Source organism: Ornithodoros turicata, chromosome 4 (genome assembly GCF_037126465.1).
Source record: "Ornithodoros turicata isolate Travis chromosome 4, ASM3712646v1, whole genome shotgun sequence".
NCBI classification, from domain to species: domain Eukaryota; kingdom Metazoa; phylum Arthropoda; class Arachnida; order Ixodida; family Argasidae; genus Ornithodoros; species Ornithodoros turicata.
The window spans coordinates 54,353,492-54,376,405 of record NC_088204.1 but is presented as its reverse complement, the minus strand read 5'-3'; the positions used below and the strand labels follow the sequence as shown (position 1 = coordinate 54,376,405).

At 45.6% G+C, this 22,914-nt stretch overlaps 1 protein-coding gene across 2 annotated transcripts in view; it reads right to left on the bottom strand.

Moving 5' to 3' along the window:
• The window catches only part of LOC135391555 (uncharacterized), a 202,718-nt gene that overhangs the window by 9,529 nt on the left and 170,275 nt on the right, over positions 1-22,914 (bottom strand). For both annotated transcript variants that reach the window (XM_064621853.1, XM_064621854.1), the window contains 2 exons: positions 8,920-8,996; positions 7,559-7,775 (listed from right to left, as the gene is read on the bottom strand). In XM_064621853.1, coding sequence (XP_064477923.1) covers positions 7,559-7,775; positions 8,920-8,996 — 294 coding nt within the window. The remainder of the gene's footprint in view (positions 1-7,558; positions 7,776-8,919; positions 8,997-22,914) is intronic.

Genomic DNA, 22,914 nt, shown 5'->3' with positions numbered 1-22,914 from the left:
GAAGCTTGTTTTCTTTCACATATAATGACCTATACCGATACACAGTGTCTAACCTATAGCGACAAGCCTACTGTGGCGGCGTCAAGGGGAAACCAGGCAGGCAGTAATCAACTGAGTGTAGACTGATGTAGCCATGATGATTTTTACTACTCCGTGCATTCTATCGAAACACACACAGAGACATCCGCCGGAGACGTCACGAGGAAAGCGCCTAATTGAATTACCCCTTCCCGGCTTTATTAGAGGAAGACAATTTCCGAGTCGCATTAAGAATTTCTACCCACACGCTCAGACAATCTCAAAATCTGCGCATCTCGGCAAAAAAAAAAAAAAAAAGGAAAAACGCATGCGAGCGTGCGCCCGCTTGCATCTGGGACAGAGATTTCAAAAATTGTTACAAAAAAACAAAAAAGTACCCAGGAGATTTTTTTATATTTTGAAGTGGACAGGCTGAGCTTAATTTTAGCGTCGACGGCATGTCGGTATCACGATGGCAACTTCACCTTTTATTCCTTCCAATATTGGCAATTTTCGAAAATTTGCATATTGCCCGCCATATTTCACAGCCTTCTCCTTTAACTGAAGGAATGAAATTTTTTCGACGTGTTAACCATGTCCACATCTATCAGGACATCAAATTTCATACTTGTGCGTGCTTCCAGTGAACGGGGAAAAACTGCCAAACATGCGACAAAAACGCAACAGTATTTGCTCTCATTTGCGAAACACGCACGTGCATGCCATACTGCATAATGCTGGCTACAAACCTAGTTTTCGTCATGCAGCCAGTGTTTGCGCCGTTGGATTTCGAGGACTGTCAACAAAGACAGGATTACGTGCCACACAAGCGCTTTCGGCTTCGCTATAATGGATGCACCAGAAGCAGCGAAGGAAGATGCTCATCATGAAATGGTACGCACTCATGAGAGTGGCTCGGTATTAGGAGCTGACCGGTGTGTTCGTTCTGCCTCATGTTCGAAATTTGTCCCAGTGTGTCAGCAACGCAGTGGGCTTTGTAGGCACAGTGCACCCATGTATTAGGTCTTTGAATCAGTGCTTTGTATCAAATAAATCTGTTTTACTCAAAAATCGCTCTAGTTATTTTGAATACCGAATGACGGCGGCAGGCCTGAAATCCAGTACAAGTTTATGATAGCCAGGACCGGCCGAAAGGCTATCCAGGCATTGAGGCTCCTGATTGGCCGACTGCTTGTGCATAATATCCACCACGTCGCAATTTCATTGGTCGTGTGCCCAGTGTTGTGTGAATTATCTCAAACTATGGGCTCTATAAGGAGCTGTTGGAGCCTCTTTTCGTGCATCCTGTCGGTACCACCCATATACCTATTATATGCTGCAAAGACAGCCGCACGTGGTACAGATATCCTTTTCTTCTCAGCTTGCGAGTACCTTGCAACATTCTCCACAGGCTGTACTCCATGACATGTAGACATTGCAGTCACTACTGGATTGTCAACTTATCGCGTCACCAGAATGTTATCCTTTTCGCTTTGTTCGAACTCAAATGTCCCATGTTTCTTCATCTTCTTCATGACAGCACTGCCAGTGAGAGGCCATCTTTTGGAATGTGGTTCTCGCGAACTGTTCCTGTCGCGCCGTGTCCACGTGTCTTTGGATGAATCATAAGCTTTACCCAAGTAAAGAGGTTGTCGGTATAGAATCTCATAGGCAAGTCCTGCATCTCGCTCGTCGATCATCTTGACAAGAGGAGATGCGGCTTTCCCAAACTGTTCTTTATAAATTTGCATTTGACTGGGGATTTTTACCTTTGCTAAATCTACCGAGTATCCATCGGGGGTGTTCAAACACCACACCTTATATCCGAAACATATTGGCTTCCTCCTAATAAATTGCTTGGAACCTGCCTTCCATAGTATGCATTGATCGTGGTAAATTTCTTTTGCCATCAGTGGTCGTAGCTTTGCCATTTTATCTGTCTTAATCAGTGAGGTGTTGTCAGCACAGTGCATATACTTCATTATCTGTAAAAAGTGATCTCTGCGAATGGTATTCCGGATGTCCTCAGCAGCTTCCCAGTAGCGTCGCTTTCCAAAATCAGTATAGACAGGAAGACCCTAATTTTTTCTGTACTTATTTGTGGGTCAGGCTCGTTTCTGAAGAGCGCATACCGCGGCAATTCTCAATGCCTGCGAAATCTGACACCATGGAGGCCTACCGATGTCATATGGGTGCAACGATGTTTACATAGTTTTACGCTTAGGTTACAGACACCAAATGTACAATATTGTTGTCTAGAAACTTTCCCAGTGGCAACTCAGGCACTTTTGATCAACATTTATGCCTCCAGGCTTGACAAAATATGTAGAATTTTGCTTACATTGACTCCGTAGCGTTCTTTTTTCCAGTGGACATATTTTTTTCACTTAGGAGACATTTATCGAGAGGAAAAACGACAGGATGAAACTAACATCGCACCCCTCGGAAGAGATGTGCAAAGTGATGCTGATAACATATTGATTGACCCTGAAACGAGAGTTCGAAACCGAAACCACTGGTTTTGCGGAGGGCAGGTATAGCGTTACCATATGTCTTCACTAGGCGTAGCGACACTATCTCAGGGTGTCTGCCAAATTGTAATTGTAAATTCCCGAACTTTTCCCAGCTAGTCAAGGAAACCCTCTGCTTTTTTGAATAAACATATCCCCCCCCCCTCTTCACGAAACGAATGGGAGTTTGGAACCAGCCCGTTTTACATCACTCGTCAAACAATGACAGCACGCCGTATCCGGTGCCTCTGATGCCGCGAAAGCCTGCCAAGGGCCAATGAGCCAAGGTCACCAAGGCGAAACAAAGCACGGTAGGCAGGCGTTGGTACGCAATTTCCGCAGCGCGCAGGGCACTTCGTTCGAGTTGCAAAATAGTACGTAAGATTTCAAAATGTTTATGAATGACACCTCGAAAGTACAGAGACCGTGGCGTCTTCATACGGCCCTTCTTACTTTAACATATTGGGTTTGCATTCCATGTATCACTTGAGTGTACATAGGTGGAAGCGTTTCCGCCAACGGATTAATCAGTCTGTTTCGAAACGACGAAGCGATGGAATGTGGACTATTGATCTCAAACTAGTGGCGTCACTCGGGCGCCATTTTCAGGATTTGACCCGTTTCCCCCTATGAAAATGATTTTCTAGTTTCTATAGAGGACCTGTAGATAATCTATCTATCGTATCTATAGTGTCAATCTTCTGCATAGGAAACGTATAGGAGCTGTTTAGGGTTTTTAACTGGTAAGCTCTATACAGTTTCTATACAGGATTCAGAAGCTAGAATGTATAAACTTTCTACACAGTCTCTATAGAGCTTATACTAGGCACGGAAGTTCCTATTAACGGACATGTGGTACTTGTTTTTCGCTGTACAACCAATACATATGACGCGTGCATATATGAACATGGATATAAATGCTAATAGCAATATTGTGACTTATGACTTCAGGCAACGCGAACATTTACTGTTTACTCTTTGATGTTGCCGTTTTTACTGTATCCTATACAAATTGTGTAAAAAATGTAGACAGGGCAGATTGGAATGGTATAGGAATTCTATCGAGCCTTTATCCGTTCCCAATCCATTTTTAATCAATATTTCGTTACTATTTTCGATAGAAAGTGTATGCGGAACAATAGATAGAGTTCCTGAAGAAACTGTATACATTTTCGTTTGATCTTTTATATACAGAACCTACCTAGCCTCTAGCCAGTATTAATGCCACGTGCACTTGACACACAGCTGCTTCTACACTGTCAGTGCAAAAGGTATACCAGGTATATGTAAAAAAAAAATGGTAAACCAGGTTAAGGTATGTAGTCAATCTGTGACATTCACGTTCTTACTACGCGGTTACCTATGCTTCTACCCCTCTTCGCAGGCAATATCAACGTTGATGGTGAAAATGCAAGATGTGCAGTCAGAGCGCTTCCGTCGGCGCTGTGCGCAAAACTATGCGTATACTACTTCGGGGCGCACATCACAGTGACATGCTGCTGTAGCAGTGTTTTTGACATGGGACTTCTTGCAGGTTAAGATCGCATGAGGCGACTGGCAGTGGAGTCCGCATTTGCCATGAGATGATGAAAACGCGGTTTCGCCGAAGTTGGATGGCGCCAACTTTTACGCAAGGAGGGCAAGATGGACGAGACATCGCGAGTCACGAAACATAGAGCAGCAGATGATCGCCGATTATCCCAGTGTCGTCGCAGTCCAGACATTGTGAGTGAGTTTACTCTTTGTGAAATGTGTGTGTTGGACATGATGTTTTTAAAGACACGTAAGTGCTCAGTTGCGCAAAACCTTGCCGTCGTGTTACATTGCGTTATGATACTCTCCGAGGTGATACGATGCTGTGACGTTCAGCTATAGACGAAATAAAATGTTTGATATCATGTTGCTGGACTGCTCAAATGTACTGTTGTGCTGGGTTAATGGGAATGTTCAGATAAGTAAAACGGCATGAGGAACGGGTCCACTTGGAGTCCGTCGGCTCTGAGGTACGAAGGACTTCTTCGGGATGATCGTCGAGTGCCCTCTTTGTAACAGGAGAACGGTGCTGATACTCAGTGATCTTAATTTCACAAGTACATATTATAGAATTAGCTTAGGACACAATAGGTCGTGTTGCCTCAAGATGATAGGAAGGAGCAAGGCGCAAATTTGTAGATTAAAATATTGGCTGGCTTATGATGTTTTCAGCCGGGTGTTAAAACGAGTAAAGAACCCCAAACAGAAAGATAAGAGTACAGAAAGTAAGCAAAGATAATAATACCCGTGGCTTATGTCGCGACGCAAATACAGAGATGGAGAAGTTACTCGTCAAAAAGAACGAGTTACTTCCAAGTTACTTCGTATACAAAATAGCACTACATAGGTTCAGCTAGACCCTGAGTTGCCTGCGGAGGAGCGGAACACGCTTAGATCGTTTTCGTTTATGTCCAAAAGTTTGTCTTCCACTTAGCACTTCCTGAATAGAATACTGTCATTGATTGAATATCAGGTTTTATAGCATAAAATACCATGAAAGAACCAGAAAGAAAGCAAGAAAATATGTACACGTGAGCGAAAACCGAATTAAAAACAACTTGGAACTTAGAGAATGGTTGAGGATTGGGCTGGTTGGTATTAGAGCATGCGCACGGGCTTAATTTTCAGGCCCGGCCCAGGCTCGGCTGCTATGGCCCGCACCCAGCCCGGGCCCAACGTCTTCTATAGATTTCCAGCCCGGGCCCGGCCCGAGCACGACTGTTTCCATGCTCAGGCCCGGTCGCAGCCCGCCTCTGCTCTATGTGTTCTCGATGCTCGGAGGCGTATCTAGATTTACTAAAGAGCACAAATGGTACTGTGACGTTACACGTAAAGTTTTGTCTGCGCAGTGTGGTGACATGTTGCACATGCCGCAGGGTAGGAATGCGGATAATTTGGACCACCTGGGGTTCTGTTGATGTGCGCTATGCTCTGGTCTCTGCTCTGGTCTCCCTCCAAATCCGCGTATTGAAAGAGCACAGCGCAGAGATGAAAAGGACGCTGCTAATTGGTGGAGAGTGAGGATATACGCTCTGCGTTTTACAGGCTGTTTCTCTGCCGGCAAGACGCTGTGTGATCGGTGCTTGCTTGCTTGGGAAGGCAGCGCGCAGTTCCGCGTGGGCGATGTGTATGTACCTTGCGGATCAAGAGAGACTCATTTTCGTTCTATTGCGCATGTACCGGTGTTATTCCCGCTTCTCGAACTCTCAGGCGAACAAAATATGTCAGAACACCTAACCTAACTCACCCTCGTGCCGGACTTGCTCAGCGCGCACGCCACACCAAACGTCCCCAAATGTTTTAGTGCACGCGTGAAATCCATACCCATTACAGGAAATAAGCATGATCACATATAAAAAAGTGATAGTTCTCAGATGAGAATACCATGATACACCATACCCAATGAAAAAAAAGAAAAAGTCGTTAAAATGCAGTTGTTCAGTCTCGCCAAATATGTTCGCGTACATGCCCGGCCATGGTCGGCGTTGTCAAGCCCGTACCCAGCCCGGGCACGGTGACTGAAACCCGAGCCAGGCCCAGGCCCGCATAAAAAACGCAAAGCCCTGCCCTGCCCGGCACTGCGGGCCGGACCGGGCTCGAGCTTTCGGGTAAGCCCGGGATTGTGCAGTGCTCTAGTTGGTATTGAGACATCTGAACTGAGAGCGCCAGGTGGTGGTGGTGGTGGTGGTGGTGATAGGGCTTGCCGTTGTCGGCCTCACGTATGTGGGCAACGTCACGGCAGCGCCAGAAACACGGACAACGAACTGGGAACTGGACGAACGGGGAAACAGACAGCGAACTACACAGGGAAGTACCAGTGGAACTTAGCTTAAGTTACTTTGGCAATGTTACCTGACAAAGAAACGAGTTCCTCTGAAAGTTGCCACGGCGCAAAAGTACCAAGTTCAATTCCAAGTTACCAAAAAAGGAACCTGGTTACAACAACTCTGCATAAATGTGCGACGCCACAGTGGATTCATTGGATTCAGTGGATCAGGATTATCATCAGTGGATTGAGTGGATTCACAGTGGAAGTCTGTGGATTCATTTTGCCGGCCTGGGGTTGTTGGACGTGCCAAGGAACAAAAGTGATAAAAAGTGCAAGTAGTATTAAAAAAGAGTTTCTGGTTGGATTGTTTAAAATGAACAATGTCAATAGGGAATCGATGCACTAAGGGGTTTCCAAATTAATCGTGGGAACAAATTTGCCGTATTGGCGTAGTATACAGTGAAGTGTGGTAAAGTTCATATGAAGCAGGTGTCAAGGCGTATCAGTACCCGCATTCATTTAATACTTCCCACGAACACAGAACGCTGGGGGACCATTTGTTGGCAAATGTAGGACGTAGGGCAGAGTTAATGGAACCAATACTTTATTCCCGGTGTAAGGAAGAGGGTAGTCTTCTCTTCCGGGAGGCGCACGAAATCAGAAAAGCAGGTGATAGGTATATCGGTAAACCGTCAATTTCTGTTTAGGAGGAAATAACAACATTCATGTGGACGACTTAAAGATAACAAAACGGTTTGATAACCCTAAACAAGAACTCGTGACACGAAAAGAGCCCCAGGGAAGGAATTTTCCTGCGCGTATTTATGCGCCCTCGGTTGCCGGAAATAAAATTATTTGGTTTGCAGTTCAGTGCAGTTGTCTAATTACATTCTTCGTCTTGGTGCCTCATATAGAATGGCCTCAATGATCATGGTTCCTTCTTTGCCTTGCTCACCGCACTGAGGGTTGCATCGATTGTGAAAATATAGTAATTGAATTAAATAAATAGATAGCAGTTACAAACCCGTCAAAGTTTTAACAATTTTTCAAATTGCCCATATTGAGGACAGTAACTCTATTTCATTACAGCAATTTATGCTAGATAAAACAATGTACTCGTTCACTTGTAATGTAAAATTCTACCCAAATATTTTTTGACTACCCTTGTGTTTTGCGCTATTCGCTGCTCCTCACGTACATTTTTGTTTATTGCGAGGAAAACACATACCACGCTGAAGTCCATCATTTTCAGGCCGTCGATCTCCATCACTCCCCAGTAGATGGTTGCTTGGTGGTTGTAGGTATGGGGCGATGACTGAGTGCTCACGAAGATCATCGCGGTCTTGCTAAAAAACCTGACCACAATATCTAGTGAAGCGCCTTTTGTAGCCCTTCCAATGGATAGATCCTTGGTATTGCCCTCCTGCGTGTACTTGAACACCAAGCTGCGGATGCCAAAATCACGTTAGGATGGGCGTTGCACATATACGTAGTGTGCCTTCAAATATTTAGACAATGGGCATAATAGAGTCCCGAGAGGAGCCTCATAATGCGTCGCTAACCGACTTAGTATGACAGCGGTCGCTCCCAACTGTTGCTTGGCCTCGCAATTTCGTGGAACTTATGGCAGCTTCATTTTCCCAGGCAACTTGAGGTTTGTATTGCGTCTGTCCGTCTGTATGTTCCAGGCTCAGGACAACTACTTTCTATCGTGTTCTGGCAGTCCTGCGCCATAAGAGAGCAGCAGCTCGCCAGGGAGTTTTTTTTTTTTTTTCTTCTTCCGTTATCATGTACAAAATGTTTATAAAAAGTTATGAGGGCAGCAAAAAATGTCTTGTTTGCAGTCAGTTGCAGTCAGTTTGCGACCAAGAGGCCATTTTCGCGAAGACAGTATGTGACTACAACGTGATCAATTACCTAAAATTCATTGATTAGCTCTTTAATTGCGGAATTTATGGTAAAAGCGAGATATCAGAGTGAGCGACATTGAAAGCTCGTTGAAGGCCATTCTATGTTTAAAAAATTGGTAAACGTGCCTTGAATTATCCAACACTCAATTTAGCTGTACACAAATAAGCCGAAACCAGGATTGCATCTCCTTCGCCGGTCGAGGCTTATCTAGGACGCCAAGCGGTTGAACACAACGTAGGATACTGCCATCGTCGAGTGACAAACCAGTGAAGACGGTTACGCTCGGGGCTTCTCGACTTTGACTGCGTCTCGACGTTGGCTGTCATACTGTTACTTACCCTTTGGCTGTCACTATTCCAGCGTCTCAGTGATGCTGGTGTTTCCGCCAGCCACCGCAAATGAATGCGGAGTCGCCGGCGTCTCATAGCGGCAACCAACCTCTCCGCGTATTTCAAGTCTATATCCCCCCAGTGCTTCAACTGAAATTGACCAGCTGACTTCTCTTATTTTTCTTCTATGAATAAAGGTTCGGCAGGTGCCGCATTGCAGAAGAAGCATTACTTGACCAATAAATTAATGGCATGAAACTAGCTCTCTTATACTTAGTGTCTGTATTATCGGAGACGGCATACTTGTGCTCAAAGCACAGTACTCGTCAAGCAAGAGACGGTGACATACTCCTCCTTGTCTGCAGTTCCATTAAGTCTCGCCACTGATCCAGCGTAGATCGCTCCTGGGGGCCATGGTTGTCTTCTCTGAAAAAGTCACCATAATATAACCTTTTTGCACAAGTCTGAGCGGAGTAGAGTTTTTTATGGTGAACGAAGACACTTTATGATCCGTGTAAAAAAGTCGGAGGTGCATCCGGCGTACGGTCATACACCGAACCAAGTTGTGCACTAAGTGCATCCATGAACTACTTTCAAATATGCTCCTGACAATGGGCTTCACGGCACTGTGACAAGCACAAAGGGACTCTGACCAGAAGTTCCACAAATCTTTCTTTTGCATCTATTACGAAGGTATAAATATGCCTCCAAGCCAGACGCGAAATATTTTTGCTGTGCGCGGCAGTAAAGTAGCTATGCCTCAATACGACTTTTCTAAAGGTGGCATATTTTCAACTCCGTGGGCATCGCAAACCTATGAGCGATCAGATTCACGAGTAAGTCACATGTGTTCTTGTCGAACGATGCTAAAATTTGGGCGCTCAATATTGGTTCGGTCCTGCACTGAAGTCGCTAAACACTCCAGTACAGGGTGCAGCACATAAAAAGACGACACAATACACAACTATGAACTTGGGAACAACAATATAGACAACTGTGTAATTTTCAGTGTGCTGTGTCTTGAGTCACTTTTTTATGTATTGCCCCGCGCTTAGGATTTTAGCGATATTAATCGTTTTGCTTGTCGACTCAGTGAAAAGTAAAAAATGTTGGTTTCTAAAAAAATACAGCATGTGTAGTAATATACATGGTGTGTGCAGATAAGTTACAGTGACTCTCAGGTACATGTGAATATGCCACTGCGGACACCCTGTGCAGTGACCGGTTACCTATTTGCCTAAACTATATTTTATGTACATTTGTGTAGATGATAGGGGTACACTGCGTATCGCCAGTTTGCAAGGTGAGTTTGGCACAAGCTTGGAAAAACAAGAGCATGGTCCTCCAAGCCTGTGCAGTGAACAGGATCTGGCAAGCCTTTCCCACAGAAGCTGCCACAGGCTTCAAGTACCCAATATCCTAATTGGAGGTACCTCTGGTACCTCTTCGCACAGCTCGTTTATCGCATTTACAATAATTCAGCGTCTGTATTTAGGATGATTTATGGTTATGCAGGATGATGCATGGTTCATGAGTTCAATGAGTTCATTTTCAAAAAAAGGTAATCGTAATACCCTGACCAACTCTAGACAAATATCGATCCTTCCCCATTTCTCTAAGGTACTAGAAAAGGTCGTCTATAAAGTACTACACACATTTTAGGGAAAACACAAAATACTCTCGCCTATATGGGGAAATTCGCCATATAAGGTGCGGCCCACTACCCCAAGGCACAATGGGCAGGATGAGATGTGTCCTGATGATGAGGTGATGATTGATGCTAAATAGGGTCGATAGTCAGTGGAGTCAGTAAGACATCAGAACGGCAGGCAAAACCACAGCACACAGGTGCCTCAACAGGTACCTCAGGAATTGGCACTGGGTGTCTATATAGACTGCTCAAAAGCGTTTCACACAATTTATAATTCATGGCTCTTATCGAAGTTAAATCATTATGGTGTACGCCGAGATAGCGTGTCCTTCTTTCAGTGCTATTTATCCCACCGCTGTCAATTTCTTTCCCTCGACCACACGACTAAATCAGAACAACTTGGGGTTAAGACAGGCATACCACAGGGCATTATATTGGGCCCATTATTATTCCTGACGTCATATTATGGCCATACACCCGAATATTGTATTGTACGTAGATGACGTATCCCTACTAATAAGTGAGAAAACGTATGAGACAATCGTCCAGGATGCAAATGCAATACTAAAAGAGATTGATGCATGGGCCCATTACAACCAATTACGCAGATAAGACTGTTGCTACCCTGTTTACTCCACGAGGGTCAGATACAACCTCTGACTCCGCCCTGGACCAAAGCCTACACATTGGGAACTCCTATGTCAAGTTTGTGGAGCGCGTCAAAATACTTGGGGTTATGTTCGACAGTAAACTATTGTGGCATGAACACTATAACATCATAACACATAAACTGTATTGCATCACAAATCAGTGGAACCCTGGGCCTACTTGAGAGGCCAAAATACACACTAACCGTATGGAGCAAGCGATTCATATACCAGGGACTTATTCAATCACTTCTCCATTACTGCAGTCTCGTATGGGGCACCGCTACCAAAACTGCCCTTCACCGACTTTCGCTCCTACAGAAGAGAGCTGTACGTATTATGGACAGTGCTCCCTATGACGCCGCAACTAGGGCATTATATACCAAACACAACGCGCTGCCTATATCGAAGCGATACACATTCCATCTGCCCATAGCATATAAGCAGTTGGTAAGGACTCTCAATGATTTATTTACATTAGCCGATGTGCATCCGAACAAAAGAGGGTATACATTTACAGATCCCGACGCCTATATAATTCCTTTTTCCCGCTCGAAGTACGGCAACCACAGATTACAAGTGATGGTTCCTCGTCTTCTGAATCGCTTGCACCACAGCAAGATAGATATGTTAAACATTTGCTTTCGTGAACTAAAAACATGTATGTTCGAAATTGATGTGCTTGACTGGTCATGCTGTACTATATCTGATTGATGTTAGCCTACAATGATTACAAGAACGTGCCATTATGTTACTGAATGTGCTGACTACTATAGTGCTGACTATGTGCTGACTATTTATAGTTAACTCACACTACTTATTTTTGTACAGTTGCTGAGCACTGTTACTGCAATGTGGAGCCGCGGCACCCTTTCAGGCTCTTATGAGCTTTTAGCCCGGCTCCACCCATCACCTGATGGAAACAAATAAATAAATAAATATGTTGTGTTGAAACACAGCACTAAAGTCCTTTTTAATGAGGATTGCGGAACGATAGATGAGCACTCCTTTCGTGACATTGTGTACCGTTGCTACAGTGAACAACTTCTTGAGCAAGATGATGATGATGATGATGATTGAAAGAAGAAGAAGAAAAAAAAACGCAAGACTGATGGGGAACCAAAGGAAAAGCGGAGTATGTGTTTCAAATATGCGTGTTCCCTGTAACTTCTGTCTGAACGGTCTAACCCACGTTGATGTCCCCCCTCATGTAATGGCCTCAAGGGCCTTTGAGGAATATTCATAAATAAATAAATATCAAAACCAGAAAGAGATGTAATATCTATGTAACAGCATTTTCACAGAGCCTAGGCTTCTTCGGCAAGACTCTGTGTGAAAGCTTGTACCCTAAATGATAAATATATTTCATGTCGTCCTGCTTGTCAGACTTTTTACCACTAAAGCAATTACATAAGCGAACAAAATTAGCCTACCAGATAGGTGGCCATTAAAGTTGCGTGTTGTCACATAGTAAGAGTTGCACTATAAAATACAACTGTTGACTGAAGTCAACATGTCCTTGTTCCATGTCTTGGTTGTATGTATATATACAGGGACTCAAAAGCTACATGCGAGGCTATTTTTTAAGAATATGTATATCACTTTTTCCGATATGAAATCAATTGCAATATATCATATGCTGAAGGGCACTCCTTAGGAGGCATTAGCAAACTCCTAAGGCAATGTCTCAATTAACTTTCAATAATTAACTTTTTTAAATTATAAAAGCTACGAAGTTGTCACAATGAGAGCACCTGGTGCCTTCGGTCGCTTGATACCAGAGCCGTTTTCGGAACAAAAATCTGTTCGATATATCGTCCGCAAAAAATTCGCGAGGGAGCACCGTTTTTTTCTTCTTTATTTTGATCGTTGTGCATCTTCGGAGTCGCGTCTTTCCTTCACCCCCAATATGAGAGAATGAAGGAGCACAATGCCGGAATACACTGATACGGAACGTTGTACACCTAAGTTTTCAGAAAACCATGTTATACCGTTCAGGTATTACATTATGCATGCGCAATTATGCAATGCGCAATTCTGAAGGTTTGTGGTTGTTCTGTGATTTTTGTTTCTGAAGATCTGAACACGCTTGTGATTGCCAGTGCGTTTGGAATGAGTGTTCAGTGATCGGTATCGCATGAAGTGCGCCTTCAGGTCATAATTCTGTAGCGAATACAGTGTTCGGCGTGATTCATATACGTTGCACCAGAGTTGTAGCTAACGCGTTGGCTTGCTTTCTGTTAAGCACTTTGTCCCGTGACCTGATGAAGTGGGAACACAATAATAATTCAAAGCACGTGGGCACCTTTCTTCTATGCTGCGCATGCTTTCTGCGATAAAGCCTAAAATAGATGCGGAATGCGGACTCACGTTGAAAAAAACAGTGGTAGACCGATGAAAGATGAAAGTCACTGAAAAGGTTAGCCAGCTATAGGACTCTAGCCCACATCTTCTGGATTACCGGCCCAGGGCTCTACCAATTGACCTAAGCTAACACGCCTTCTCAGCGACTTCCAGGGTGCGTCATCTGAAAGGACAAACCAGTCACCCTCTCTCACTCATCCTCCTTTCACTCTTACATTTTTGCACACTCATACACACATTCATACGACAGGGATCGACGCAAGCGGCAAATGTTGAACATGAGACAACTGATGTTCTGAGGCTGGAACAACATAGAAAAGACAATCACATACAAGGCCTGAATAAGAAATGAACTAATGAACGATGAAAGATGAAAGTCACTGAAAAGGTTAGCCAGCTGTAGGACTCGAACCCACATCTTCTGGATTACCGGTCCAGGGCTCTACCAATTGAGCGAAGCTAACACGCCTTCTCAGTGACTTCCAGGGCGCGTCATCTGAAGGGACAAACCAGTCACCCTCTCTCACTCATCCTCCTTTCACTCTTACATTTTTGCTCACTCATACACACATTCATACGACAGGGATCGACGCAAGCGGCAAATGTTGAACATGAGAGAACTGATGTTCTGAGGCTGGAACAACATAGAAGGGACCATGACATACAAGGCTTCATCTTTCATCTTCATCTTCTGACTTTCATCTTTCATCGTTAATTTCTTAGGCAACTTGAGGCCTTGTATGTGATTGTCCCTTCTATGTTGTTCCAGCCTCAGAAGATCAGTTCTCTCATGTTCAACATTTGCCGCTTGCGTCGATTCCTGTCGTATGAATGTGTGTATGAGTGTACAAAAATTTCTCCACGCAAAACACCAGAACACCAGACTCCAGTCTAAAAACACCACGAAGCACCACAAGCTGCAGCTTCTTTTGCCTGCTACGTGGAAATATTAAGAAAACATAGAGAGCGTCGTATAACTAAATTTTTTACCCCTTGGAGAGGGAGCAGCGGGGAAAGTGTTGGGGAGGGGGGTTCGGGAAATTTTTTTGGGGTTGTTGGGGTGTTGTTAGGGTGGTCTGGATAAACCACTGGCAGAAGGGGACGTTAAGTCAGATCTGTCTTTCTCAGACCCTTGTGACACGGGCGGATGCGCTACGTTCTCCTCCGATGATGTTACTGCTGAGGTTATTCCGACTGACGCCATCCTTGTAGGCAAGAAAACGAAAAGACGCTCATTTATTCATGCTGTTCCCCCGTGCTTCGTAGGAGGAGCTGTATCCGCGGCGTCACCCCATCTGGTTACAAAGTCTTCACTGACGCATTCATGCAAGGGTGGAAAGTCACGGTACCTTCTTACGTAGGGTGTTCCCTATGCGACACTCGTAGCGGATACCGGCTGTACCTTCGAGCAGCCACAGTGCTTCGGGAGCTCTAGTCTAGACAACGTCGTTTGGTCACCTTGGCTCTCTTCAGACTCGTGGGACTACGTTTAGAGCCTGACTGAAGGCATCTCGATTTTGTTGTGTTTCTTGATTCGCATTGCCTGCTGCTTGTATCGCAGTGATTGATCCAGACCCCCCTAACAACCCCCAACAACCCCCCAAAATTTCCCGAACCCCCCCCAACACTTTTCCCGCTGCCCCCTCTCCAAGGGGTAAAAAAAATTGTACGAGTACTTATACGACCCTCTCTATCTTTTCTTAATATTTCCGCGTAGCAGGTGAAAGAAACTGCGAAAGGTGAAAGAAACTGCAGCTCGAGGTGCTTCGTGGTGTTTTTAGACTCAGCTCCGAGTTTTGATGTTCAGTGAGACGCTTTGTAACTCATTTTCTTGTTTTCTTCAGCCTATATAGAATGCGCTGCAATGGCATCGGAGCGGACAATTTTCAAAGCTGCAGGCAAAGCTCAGGCTCAGGCCTCGATATGCTGTGGCAAAATATGCTTAAGCACATGACATGTACTATTTACCACGAGAGACCACACCGCACGTCACCACCAACCACCATAACCCGAGACCGCGTATCGGAAGCAGTACAGTACTTTTTGTCCTGACACGCGTCCTCGTCGAACACATGCAGCTCATGTGCATAAGCGCGTCGCCAATTTCGACAGACGCGCGGAGAACAATTGAACGCTACTCTCGGAGGAGTAGACGCCGCGCCGCGTCTCTTCGACGCATCTTCGAGGCAAAGGTGTGCATTGGTGGCAGTGGCTTTGCTCTGCTGCAGATAAAATGAAGCGAGATCACGGCCAAGGATCCATTGAGGCTTGGTGTAAGAAACAAGTGCAAGAAGAGAAATAGGAAAGGGAGCGAAATGTGACGAGCACGTAAGTTTTACAGTGAATTCCTTAGCGTTAGTTCGCCTGAGCGAGTGATGTCCGCCGCTGCCTGTTTGATTGTTTAACAGGGACAACGTCTAAGGCGCGTGCTAAGGCGCATTCTAATTACTAATCACTGATAGATCGAGAAGTCAGGCGACAATACGAGTACGTCCTAGGGTAACTTTGCGCTCAGGTCGTCAATGCTATGGAGGGCACTCTGATTTTCCCCGTTTCAAGTCAAACCTGTAAGCAACTACTCGCTTTCTCTGTTCCGTATCATAGGACCAAGAAAATCCATGTGAGAGGCCTGTTGATGCATTCGCTGCCTGCGCCGACTTACAGCAGCCGTCTACATCCGGAGAACGACCTGAAACACAAGGAACACAGCTGCCTTCGTCCCAGGAAGTCGCGACCTGCCAAGGCAACACCCGAAAACCATCTCTGTTCGAGAGACACAAGTGGATGGAAAGGACTCCCCAGGGGTACAGGTGCAAAGTGTGTCTTGAAAATGCGGCGAAGAGGACAGGACCACGGGTAACGGAGCTGGTTTCCTTGGCGTCATCAAGGAAACTGACTGACAAAGCTCTGAAGCATGAAAAAAGCCGGGTACATATGATGGCATTGTCAGCTATGGCGTCTCGATCTCAAGCCCCTGACGTGCAGACGCAGCTGCTCATACAGGCGAACAAGCAGGAAGACATGCAAACCGATGTGCTGAAGAGTTTGTTTAAGCTGGCCTACTACTTGTTTCGGTCAGAAATACCGCATACCACTTCAAACTGGCCAGACCTTGTTGCATCAGCTACATCAGTGGACAAATCAAATGCACTTGCAAGTGCTGTGAGAAACAGTCTCAGGAACGCTCATCGGCTGTCATCGACGAGCATAACTAGATTTCTTCATGCTTTCGGCGAGGCTGTCGCCAGTATCACCAAGGACCGCATTCCCCTTGAGGTAACGAATGCAGAAACAATTACTTCTGTCATGATTTTAGAGCTTCGAAAGCTCGGTCTGGACCCTCGCGACATTTCCTCAGCTTCGTTCGATGGGGGAGCAAACTTCAGTACTAGCGGAGCTCAGGCACGACTTAAGGCCTACTCACCGGATTTAACCTTCGTGCACTGCAGAGGTCACGTACTGCAACTCGCTCTTGTGCACAGCTGCAGGAAAAGTCCCGAAATTAAGCGCGTGCTTAGTGCAGTCGGAAGGCTCTATACAGTCTGTTTCGGGGAAGCCATAAAAGGCTGTCTGTTCTCCAGGAGACAGAAAAAGCGCTTGACGGCATGTCACACAAGCTAGTCCAGCCTGGGGAAACGCGATGGCTCTCCTACCACGGCAGTATTAAAGTAGTGGTCCAACATTATGCCGACATTTGTGCTTCCCTTGAACATATTTATGTGGAAGCTGGGGACCACTCATCTGATGCTGGCGGCCTTCTTCTTGTGTTCCCAAAGGTCTCCACAATCTTCATTCTAGTCTTGCTCGCAGCGCTACTTTCCCGACTGGCCATCCGCAGTAGGACACTGCAGTCATCCAAGGGGAATATCTCGGAAGCCACGAATGCGATAAATGCCGTGATAGAAGAACTGGAAGATATCAACATTCGTGATTTGAGACGTGAGCCGGACGACATCCTAAGCAAGGCAGAAGCCAGCGGGATTCATGTGGAGCACGACGTATCCGCTGAAAGCGCTCTCTTAAAGGTTGCGGAGAATGATAGGACAACAGTTACGGATAACATGAAACTTCGTTTCTCAGATAAGCTTCAAGAACTTGCGAAATTCCACACAATGCTGAAGAATAGAAGCGAAATGACGGATCTCACTGCCGTTGCTGATCTGTGCAGAACAAGCAAGGATGAGATGTCCACAGAATCCAAAATATATAAACGGTATCCGGGTGACATCGCCAGTCACGAGAGCCTCGTCACATTGGCGTGTTCAGAAGAGAGGCGAGAGATGTTTCCTGCCTTATCGGCAGTCGCCGAGAAGGTTCTGCTCTTGCCTATAGGGCCAATAGGGACGGCCGGTGTTGAAAGGAGGTTCTCTGTAATGAACAGAATTTTGTCGTCCGAGCGTTCTCGGCTTCTCCCTGAGCACGTGGCTGCCCTCATGAAGGTATCTATTGAAGGGCCTGCCATTCCATGCATCAGGAACGGCTATGAAGAAGAGAATAGCAACTGTGAAGACGTGATTGACAGAGCCCTTGATATATGGTGAAGTACACCGCACAGAAACCTTTGAGAAGACGGAGAAGTAGTGCCGTTGAATGACAACCACTACGCCTATATTTCGCGTTTTCTTAGTTTGGTTGTGGCGGAAGTCCTACCTTATCATCGCCTTTTATTTATGTTTGTCGCATAACTTTGCGATGTACGAAACTGAATGTGATATATTGAGTAATATATTGCTCGAGTTCCACCGTAAATAAAGATTGTTCCAAATAAGTGTTGTGAATGTTGTCCGCACACCCACTACCCCCCATACACTCGCAACAACCCCCCAGACAAAGAATTCTGGATAAACTACTGTTGTATCGTGTCTTGGTTTTGTTGTCCGTCGTTCGCGCCTGGACAGTATTCGAAATGACTACGACGTTCAACTCAGTATGCACCTGGGGTGCGTTGCTGGCGAGCTCAGGGTGTCGGCATTCGGCAGTGTTTCTATGACAACGTGCCTATGACATGACCTATTTGGACACATGCACTCGAAATGCTGTTGCTGGACATGTCGTTCCCGTCATACCGACGCGAGGAGGTCGGCACGGAATGACGATAGCTTAGTGACGGTAAACCTCTCGTCATTCACACAAGCATCGGCATCAACATGGTGGATATCTATTTGTTCTTCGCTGATGCAGGCGTATGCGAAGATGAACGGACACGCGTCTTTCGCAGACACCGTGACGCCTTTACAGCGCTAGACGAGGAGCAGTTTATTGCCAAGTTCCGCCTCTGCAAGGACGCAGCCACAGAAGTGTGCGACGCTGTCGCAGGGGATCTGCAAAGACGTATGTACTCTCATGTTCCCTTTAGAATTGAAAGCAACGCATGATCTCTCATCGTACGTCCCGTTTACAAGATAGCATTGTTTGAAACAGGGTTTTCTGCAGGGCCTCTTAATACCGTTCGTATCGCGTCTGCATCGTATAGTGTAAGAGCCGGAGACTCTGCATGCTTAAAACCCCTGCTCTGAGCATCCCCTTAGTTCAATGTTTCTAAACAGCATAATTGAATATTATAATCTCACAACGAAAGACCTCAACCCTGGTAGCGTAAACGAGGGACACAACCGGCTCGAATAGCTATTTATTCATGTGTACGAGTTGAAACCAGTGATGTAATACAAGCGTATGTGATCATACTTTGATAGTAAATGTAATGACCAATTTTCAATTGTATTGTACTATTTCACTAACTTTATTGGCTGAGCTCTGTTATGGGGAGGAGGAATGGGAAAAGAAGATGAACTCCCTGTCGGTCAGCTGCTGTTTCACGGTTTCAGGGAAGCTCTCCGTAGCCCCCATTTACCTCTCGGATTCATTTATAAACAGAGTTCCTTTGAGTGAACGTTTCATTCTGCTTCACGCCTCTTGGATTTCCTATTTTGTTTTGCAGAGGTCGGTTTGCCCAATTGCATCAGACTTTTGCAGTGAGCGAGCTTGTTTTCTCAGTTATGGTCTCAGTACTGTTAATAAATATGTGTTGCACACGGCTATAGTACACAGGCCTAAAGTACATACACTTATAGGCTATACCGGTATACCTCTATGTGTGTGCACTTATGAATAATATCAAATATTACGTCCGTTTACATCACAGCAATGGCGCAGCACCACCAGGCTCTAACAGCTCCCCATAGAGCCCATAGTTTGAGATAATTCACACAACACTGGGCACACGACCAATGAAATTGGACGTGGTGGATATTATGCACAACCAGTCGACCAATCGGGAGCCTGAATGTCTGGCTGGCCTTTCGACCGGCCCTGGCTACCATCGACTTCTACTGGATTTCAGGCCTGCCGCCGTTATACGGTATTCAAAATACCTAAAGAGATTTTTGGGTAAAATAAATATTTATTGGACACAAAGCGCTGATTCAAAGATCCATGCACTGTGCGTACAAAGCCTCATAGATTGAGAAGTTACCGGTCAAAAAGAACTCGTTACAAGTTAAGTTACCGTGTGAAAAATGTAACTAAGTTAATAATGAAGTTCTTCAGCCTGAAATGTAACTCGCAGTTACTGAGTTACCTAAAACAAAGAACGAGTTACTTTCAATTTACTGTGGACACAAAATAGCATTACGCAGGTGCAGCACGCGTGAGCAGTTGAGTTAGATCTTGAGTTACCTGCGGAGGAAGCAACACGCCTAGATCGTCTTCGCTTATACCCAACAATAGACCTCTCCCTGTTTGTAAACAAATTGTGTCATAGGGTTCGACAGCGCCACAAATTTGCTAAAGTTGAACCACAGACCGCTGAGGGCATCTCCTTAGTTTCTTACCTCGATGGGCGCAATTGATGGTAAAACGAAGATAAAAACTGAGACACGGAATAGAAAAAAGACGACACGACACGTTCGAGAGACACACGAGAACGTGTCGTGTCGTCTTTGTTCTATTCCGTGTCTCAGGTTTTATCGTCGTTTTACAATGTACCAGCTCGCCTGCACCCTTGCACTTCTGCAATTGATGGGACAGCGATATCAATACTGGCTCCAAGCAGGACAGACCAACGTTTTGGGGATGGTAACTGTCAAAAACGATGTTTAATGATTACATAGTTACAAAGGCATGTCCCTATACAAAGACATATCGAGTACATCTGATGAACGATCTGGAGTCTGGCTTTGGCTCCTTCTTTGGCTTGGAGATGCCGATGTCGATAGGCGCGCCTACGATCTTGACATCCCCCCCCCCTTTTCTCTCTTTTTCTAGAAGTTTTTTTTTAGAGTCTCACCATCGGCTTGACAGAGCCACCAGACCTGGTCAGAGTTCTGTCGTCTTCAGTGTCGTCGTCAAAAGTTGAATGGGTGACTTGTTGTGGCACACAATTCTCAGCACTTCTTGTCTGAGTGTCTGTTCTGTACTGCTCTGCTTTTGTTGGACGGACAAAAGATGTATTGCGGCGATGTAGGCCGTCCTGTGTTTTAAGAATTACTGAACGGGTTTCGTCCAACTGTCGTATGACCGTACCACGAATCCAGTGTCGGTGTCCTTCCCACACTTTGACTGATTGGCCTACAGTCATTTTTGGTGCTTGCCTTGTGTGCTGACCACCATACCTCTTCTGACGGTCACGTTCAGTATTCACTTTGTGTCTCACACCTTGTATTACCTTTGGCTGTAATAGTTTGCTGTGCATTGGAATGGTTGTCTTTGTTTTTCGGCTGTACAGTCTCTGTGCTGGTGATCCCAGCCCTCATTCCTTGGTGTGTTTCTTATAGGTTGAGGAGGGCCATTTGTATGTCATTTCCATCTAAGGCACATTTTGGAAGTACACTCTTGGCTGTCTGCACTGCTCGTTCAGCGTGGTCGTTAGATTGTGGGTATCTCGGACTTGAGGTGACATGATAGAATTCCCTAGAAGTTCTTGAACTGCTTCGCTGTGTAGCAGGGGCCGTTGTCAGTTTCAAGGACCTTTGGTATACCGTGAGTGGCTAACCATTCCTTCATGACATTGACAACTTCCTGTGCAGACCGTCCACGTAGTTTTCTGAAATCCAGGTAACCCAAATAGCTGTCTACTATGAGAATATATGACCGTCCTTCAAAACTGAATAGGTCTGACGCTACTCTTTCCCAGGGTGGATCGGGTATCTCTTTCATGTGGAGTGGTTCCTTTGCTGGTTTTCTTTCTGTAGCTTGGCATGATTCACATCTTTCTACATAATTTCTGACGTCTGTTGTTAGGCCAGGCCAGTATGCTGTTTCTCGTGCACTCTTTAGGCAACTCTTGCTGTCAAGGTGTCCTGCATGTATCTGGGATAGTAGTCTTTTCCTCTATGCTTTGGGGATGACAATTCTGTCATTCCTGAAGAGTATGTCCTGGTAAACTGCAAGTTCATCTCTAAAGGACCAGTATAGTTTTAATGTCTCACTGAGTCCTTTTGTGTCACATGGCCAGCCTTCTTTTGTGGTTTCCATGGCCTCTTGAATGTCTTTGTCTTATGTGGAACTCTGCGAAGAGCAGCGGAACTCTATGCCATCCTTTTCTTTCTACAACACATCGCTGATTTTACCCCGCGGCAATGGGCAGTCTTCAGAGACTCCAACTCTGCACTTCAAGCTATTGAAAATTCCGGCATACGAGGCCCATCCGCACCCCTCGTCACAGACGTGTTAATGGCTTACCACACTGTCTACGCAGCAGGCCACAGGCTAGTTCTCCAGTGGGTTCCAGCCCATTATGGTGTCGTGGGGAATGAGCAGGGCGACAGCACCGCAGAAGCAGCACTCTCGTATCGGAAACGGACCAGTATTGTTCTGCTGAGAGGAGACCGCTGTGTGCGGTGCAAAGCGTACCGCTTTGCAGCGTCGGGAGTTGGAAACACACAGTAGTGTTAAGCGTGAGAGCAGTTCAGCATCGCAAAGAGAGCAGAGACATAGTTTTGTGTCTTTCCGTGGAGAAAGTGTCATAGCCTTGTCACAGCTTGACACCCAGATAGATCCTTGGAGAGGACAAAGCCGGTTGCTGCGAAACTTGTGCCCGATGAGCCTGCTGGGGTGAAGTGTGCTCCTGTTACATATGTAAATAAAAGCCTCCCAACCTCGGTTTTGTCCTACCGCCCCCCCCCCCCGCTTTTGAAATCTACCTAATTTGGATGTTCCCAAGTTGGCAAGTATGCAGATGCATATGCGACAGGATTTCCTTCTTGTAACAGTACTGCTCGCAAGACTTTGGAGCTGGCATCAACTGATATGGTTACTGCGTCATTGACGTTGTAATACTGCAGCGTCGGGGCAGTCTCCAGGGCTTGTTTTATTTCTGCTAGCGCTTGTGTCTGTTCTGACGTCCAATAGAAGTCTGCATCCTTTGTAATGAGCTTTCTGAGCGGTGCCGTCCTGTCTGCAAGGTTCGACACAAGCTTTTGTAAATACTGTATCATATCTAGTAGCGTTTGGAGTTCAGTCTTGTTCTTCGGCTCGCTGACCTGATCAATAGCGGCTACATTGTCTTGGTCAATCTTGAGTCCTTCTGCAGTTACCGTATGATCAAGAAACTTGACCGGATCGCTGTCAAACAGACATTTGTATCTCTTAAGCTTTGCGCCAGCTTCTTTCAGTGCTTCCACGACTGTGTGTATATTCTTGTAGCTTCTCGCTTGTTTCAGCATACACCAGGATGTCATCCATG